Here is a 5,870-nt window from a genome sequence, read left to right on the forward strand (position 1 = left end):
GGTGTCCCAGGTTGGTCAGAGAAGCTGTGGCTGCTCCTCCCTGGAAGTGTTGAAGGCCAGGTTGGATGAGGCTTTGAGCAACCTGGTCTAGTGGAAGGTGTCCCTGCTGCTGGCAGGGGGGTTGGAACTGGATGAGCTTTAAGGTCCCTTCCAACCCAAACCATTTGATGATTCTATGAAAAGCATCATCTTCCAAAAAGTCCTCTAGTTTTGGGAGGGGAATTCCCACTCCTCTGGCTGTGTGTGGAGGGGACAGGCTGGTCTCAGCCCACCCACTGGTTTTCTTCTACTTTTTCCATTTCCCCTGTTTCCTTCTCAAACTGGCACCATCAGGCTGCAGCAGCCCCGTACCTGCCAGCGGGGCCAGGGCTGGTTCCTCGCCGTGCTCCTCTCCCACGGCTCGCTCAGCCCTTTGCCCCGTGATCCCCTCGCTCCTCCCGTGCTGTGACTTTCAGGTGTTTATTTCTCAGTTCACCTCAGTGCTCCCTGTTGATCAGGCAGCCCAGGCTGCTCTGCAGTGTTTCACTGATCAGACACTGAACAGCAGCACAGTTAATGTTGATTTTTTTTTTGTGACTCTCAGCGAGAAAAACAATTAGTGGTTAATGACCTTGAAGCGAACAGGTAGTTCCCAGGGAATTGTGTCCCATCTGAATGGAGCTGATGTGTGGAAGCTGCAGAAAAAACCCCAACCCATTAAGTCTTTCATTAATAAAACAGTGTGAGAGCAGCAACCTGACATGAGCTTGAATTTCTTTGGGGGAGCAGCTGGCAGAACCGGGCCCGTCGGCTCCTGCCAGCAGTGGGGATGAGGAGGATGTTTGTTAAATGCTTTTCTGCTGCCTTCAGTTTCTCATCTTTAATGTTTTGTAGGATACTGATTTGTCAAGAAATATCCCTGGTAAAGTGAAAGTGTCTGCACCTCATCTCCTGAACAGGAAAAAGAAGTGATGATTCCCTGCTTGGGGTTCTCACCACCAACCTGCTGCTGCTGCTGCGCAGTCAGGATCCAGCACCTGCAGATGGGACAGACAGACAGACAGACCTGACTGTCCTTCACTGGACTGAATTCAGCTTCTGTGGTAGCTGGCAGCCGACAGCCCGTTCCTGCACTGGGGTTGAGATGGACTCTGACAACTCCATACAAATACTGTAAAAACGTGCAAGTAAATGGCTGGTGTTTGCTCAGTGCTGCATCTTGTGCTGTTCCTTCCATAATGCTTCCAGCCCTGGAGCTGAGCTGCTGGCACAGGGGAGCCTGAATTTCCTGCAGCAAAACTCTGTGACGTTGTTTCTTCCCAATACCTGCCCCTTCTCTCTGAAGGGGATGGAGTTTCTCGTAGCCATAGGGCAGTTTTGGTGCAAAATGCTTCCTCTGAGAAACTCAAAAGTAGGATTTTATTTTTCCCCAACTCTGCCATTGGCTGCCAGGAGCTGGAAGAGGCAGCCCCAGCTCCAGCCCTCCAGAGCTGCTGTGAGTGTGATCCCTGGGGAGGGGAGGAACGTGCAGGGCAGAGCTGGAGCTTCACACTAAACCCCCAGACATGGATGTGAAACACAGCTCAGCGCTGCAGGGCGGCGCCACCCCAGGTGCTGACTCAAGCCCTGCTAAAGCTTACACAAAAACCCCAGTGCAGGAATGACAATACAGGAATCATTTTGTTCTAGAAGTCAAAGTTCTTATTTTATTTTATTTTTTTTAGGACAGCTTAAACATGTGCAGCACAGCCTGTTCCTTGTCCCCAATGTCACTTGCTGGGGCTGCTGACAGAGCTGTGTCAGGCGCTGACCCCTCCCCACAGCCACTTTCCATGTACCTCCACCAAGCTGAAGTCCTCTGTGGCTGTTCCAGCTGTAAGGTGAGCTCCACAGGTCACTGACACAGCTGGGAACAGGCTCAAGCACTTTCAGTTACAATTCTCAGGGCAGAGGATCTGCTACGTAAGGTTCACAATTGAATTTTCACAACATAAAGAATTCCAAACAAAAAAAAAACCCAAAACCCAAACAAATACACACAAGCAGAGAGCAGCGAGGCTTTCGCAGCTGAAGGTTAACGACAGTTGATCGACTCTTGGGAATTTACAATTTCCAAATCCCTGGTTTCTCTGACCTTGAGCATTTGTAGGGATACGTGAAGCAGTTTCCTAACGCTGTGGATTAGAACAGGGCTGCTCACCTGCCACAGGGACCTTCAGCTCAGACTAAAGCAACACTCCTCCTCACAGCCTCGGTATTTCCTGCACAACCACTCAAGTCCTCGATTAGGGACTCCTTAAAAAAGAAGGGTTTCCACACGTGCACACGCCATCTGGCTCAGGGTTGACCCTCACAAGTACTTCAAGGTGGACAAACCCAGAACTAGTTGATTTCTTTTTTAGCTCAAGCAGAGGATACATCCCCACGTGCAGTCGATACATTTATCGCGAACATCTTTACACAAAAATAGGTTCTCTCTAGGCCATTCACATGCAACTGAGGGGCAAGAAGCAACTACCTACGACGACACAGCTATTTAACCTATACAAGTCGAATCTTTGCCACACTTGGGAGGATTGTTACATCTTCAAACTGCTCATCCTACGCGCAGCTCCTTCAGCGGCGGCTGCGGAGGGCTCAGGAACCCGAGGTGTTGTTGCTTCCGAACCGCTGATGGACGCTGTGCAGCAAATGCTTGGGGAGGCAGTTCCAGGAACTGGCCAGCATCTCCTTAAAGCCAATGACAGCTTCGAGGCACAGCCTGGGGGAGAGGGAAACACAGCCCCGGTTAGTGTGCTTTGGAACAAGGGCTGCAGGGTGAGCTCACTCCTCACAGCTATTTAGTGAGGGCTGGTTCTCATCATCAAACTCGTGCTACACAAAGATAAACCTTAAATGATAAACCTTAAAGTTGACTTCTGAGTGAACTTCCCAACCAAGTAGCATGAAATGTGACCCTGAGACTCTTTTCCCAACCTGTATCACATCAGCATGAAATAAGACCATGAGACTTTTCCTCCTACAATCCAAAGCCGGGCGCAGAATCCCAAAATAGCAGCTTCTGGGACATATCTCTGATCCTGGCCAAATCCAGGACGTGCCCGTGTGAAGTGAAACTCACCCACCAGACGTTCCCGACCCGTTCTGGCTGCGTAATTAGTTCATTAGATGGTATAAATCACAGCAGAGATGGAGACCTCACCTGTGAGTGGACACACCACATAGGGCTTCCCAATTGCCAGGGAAAGGTTCTCCAAATCCTTGGCTGTGGCAGGGGATCCCCAGCTGATGTTCAGGATCTGGATGATGATCAGTATTTGGGCAATTGGTGATGGATCTTTCTTACTCACTCTGCTTTCTCTTCGCAGTAACAATTAGGTGCAGTACCCTGTTCAACTCTGTACCTATTCTTCTTTTTTCCCTGTTCTAAACTAAATTAAGTTTGTTTCTAGTGTTAAGTTGGTGTCTGTATCCTTTTTGCTATCCCCTAATGGGCAAAACAGCTTCTGAAAGGCACCTGGCTCTATCCACTTGTCATCAGCTGCTGTTCTCTCAGCGTTCTTTAGGGGAAAGAAATGTTTTCAGGTATTTTAGGAACGTAAGGAATAGGTCTGGCAGTAACTCAGCACTACTTGTTTTAGATGGAGACATGATTTAATGTTGAAGTCTTGTTTTCTTACCTTACAAGAGATCTTGGTTGTAGAGAAAACACAAGGATTTCATTACTGTGAGCCTGGGGAGGGGGAGAGAGAGAAGCAGTATGGTTACGTGGATTCCTGTTATTACAGCAGGAGCCAAGGCTCAGAGAAACGAGGGGGAAAGGGGCACACACAGCCCGGCTGTGGGGGCTGGAGAGGCTGGCAGGGGGAGCAGACGGGACCTCACGTAAATCCCGAAGGCAGCAGACAGGCTGAGTGTGGAATTGCTCTCCAAATCTTACAAGATGGGAAGTTACGGGCACTCAGGGAACTACAGATGAATCAACAAACAGATCCAGTGCCACTACAGGGAGCAGCTGGAGGGGAACAGGCACACAGAGCGGCCAGGCCCACGCGCGCTCCCCGGGCAGCATCTCCTGCTGCTGTCCAGCCAGGGAATGACTGGGCTGGGCTGGGAGAGTTGGATGCTCCAGTCAGCACCAGTGCACACGGGGAACCTGTGAGCCCAGCATCCCAGCTCAGACCCTGGCCAACACCCCTGCCCAGGGGGTGAGAACAGGACCCCAGTGTGGGCAGAGCTCCCACATCTTCAGGGATCTGCACTGAGGGACTTGGGATGCGGGGACTGGCTCAGGCTCAACAGTCAGTGCTGGTTCTTATAGAATCCCAGACTGGTTTGGATTGGAAGGGATCTTAAAGCTCATCCAGCCCCAACCCCCCTGCCAGCAGCAGGGACACCTTCCACTAGACCAGGTTGCTCAAAGCCTCATCCAACCTGGCCTTCAACACTTCCAGGGAGGAGCAGCCACAGCTTCTCTGGCCAACCTGGGACACTGGCTCACCACCCTCACACCAAACAATTTCTTCCTCACATCTCAGCTCCATCTCCCCTCTGACACTTTCAAGCCATCACCCCTTGTTCTGTCACTCTCTGCCCTTGGCCAAAGTCCCTCCCCACCTTCCTGGAGCCCCTTCAGGTACTGGGAGGCCACTAGAAGGTCCCCCTGGAGCCTTCTCTTCTCCAGGCTGAACAGCCCCAACTCTCTCAGCCTGTCCTCACAGCAGAGCTGCTCCAGCCCTGGCATCATCCTCATGGCCTCCTCTGGACTCATTCTAACTGCTCCATGTCCTTGTGCTGTTGGTGGCCCCAGCACTGGAGGCAGCACTGCAGGTGGGGTGTCAGGAGAGCGGAGCAGAGGGGCAGAATCCCCTCCCTCCACCTGCTGCCCACGCTGCTCTGGGTGCAGCCCAGGACACGGTTATTGGCCTCTGTGCTGCCAGCGCACGTTGCCGCCTCATGTTGAGCTTCTCATCCCCCAGCACCCCAAGTCCTTCTCCTCAGAGTTTTTAAATGGTTATACCTGCTCCTTGAATGCACAGAAACTTTTTTCTTTTTTTTTCACGAGAGCAGGGCTGCCAGTGCATGAAGAAATGTTGCACCACTCTTGTTTGCCACTCGCCCGTTCCAGCTGACGCCCACTGGTTCTTACACTAGAAGGTGCTTGTTCCCAATCCAGCCAACTGGTGTTTTTACAGATGTTGGAACACCCTGTCCTGGCTGAAGAGCCCCTCTCTGTTCAGCCTGTTCTCACCAGGACTCCCTGTAGCCATCACAGTGAAGAAATTACATTGGGAGGAAGGAACTCCTTGAAAACATCCCCATGAGAAGCACAGGGCAAAGCTGAAGAAGTAGCTCCAAATGAAACACACATCGGAGAAAGTCAGAGTTTGTTTAAATAATGAATAATGACCTGGTTTCCAGAAAAGCAGCAAAACATTTCCCCTTCCAGCTTTGTTTATACACCTTTGTCAGCCCTCACGAGATCACGCTGCTGACTACAGACATTTCACACTCGCTGGAGCGATAACTGACCACGGCTCCTGCAGGAAGGGCCGGGCTGCACAGGAAGGGAAAGCTCAAAATAAACTTACAGCTTTAGAATGGGAAAGTAAGTTGTTGGCACAGCCTCCAAAAACGATCACCTCTCCCTCTTCGCTTGCACAAGCCGTATGCCACAACCTAGAAACAGAAGTCAGCACTGCATTAAACCAAAAGAACCACCCTGCCCAGTAACGCAGGTTTGTCTTTAAATGTAACACGTGCAAGTTTGTCCTCCCAACAGTACGTTGGAGACGTGACTTAATTCAACAGGAGTTTGTTCAGAGGAGGAAAACTGGGCAGCAAACAGCAGGCTGGGTCAGGTGTCCTGGTTAGAGCAGGGCTGTGGGGCT

General features: G+C 51.1%; 1 protein-coding gene across 1 annotated transcript in view; it reads right to left on the reverse strand.

The window, feature by feature from the left end:
- Positions 1-2,406: 2,406 nt before the first annotated feature.
- KLHDC2 (kelch domain containing 2) overlaps positions 2,407-5,870 on the reverse strand; it is a 16,752-nt gene continuing 13,288 nt past the window's right edge. The window contains exons 11-13 of the mRNA XM_010162496.2: positions 5,571-5,658; positions 3,660-3,712; positions 2,407-2,740 (exon numbers count right to left, since the gene is read on the reverse strand). Coding sequence (XP_010160798.1) covers positions 2,617-2,740; positions 3,660-3,712; positions 5,571-5,658 — 265 coding nt within the window. The 3' untranslated portion in view covers positions 2,407-2,616. The remainder of the gene's footprint in view (positions 2,741-3,659; positions 3,713-5,570; positions 5,659-5,870) is intronic.

The sequence above is a fragment of the Antrostomus carolinensis genome, unplaced genomic scaffold (genome assembly GCF_000700745.2).
Source record: "Antrostomus carolinensis isolate BGI_N321 unplaced genomic scaffold, ASM70074v2 scaffold43392, whole genome shotgun sequence".
Classification (NCBI taxonomy): domain Eukaryota; kingdom Metazoa; phylum Chordata; class Aves; order Caprimulgiformes; family Caprimulgidae; genus Antrostomus; species Antrostomus carolinensis.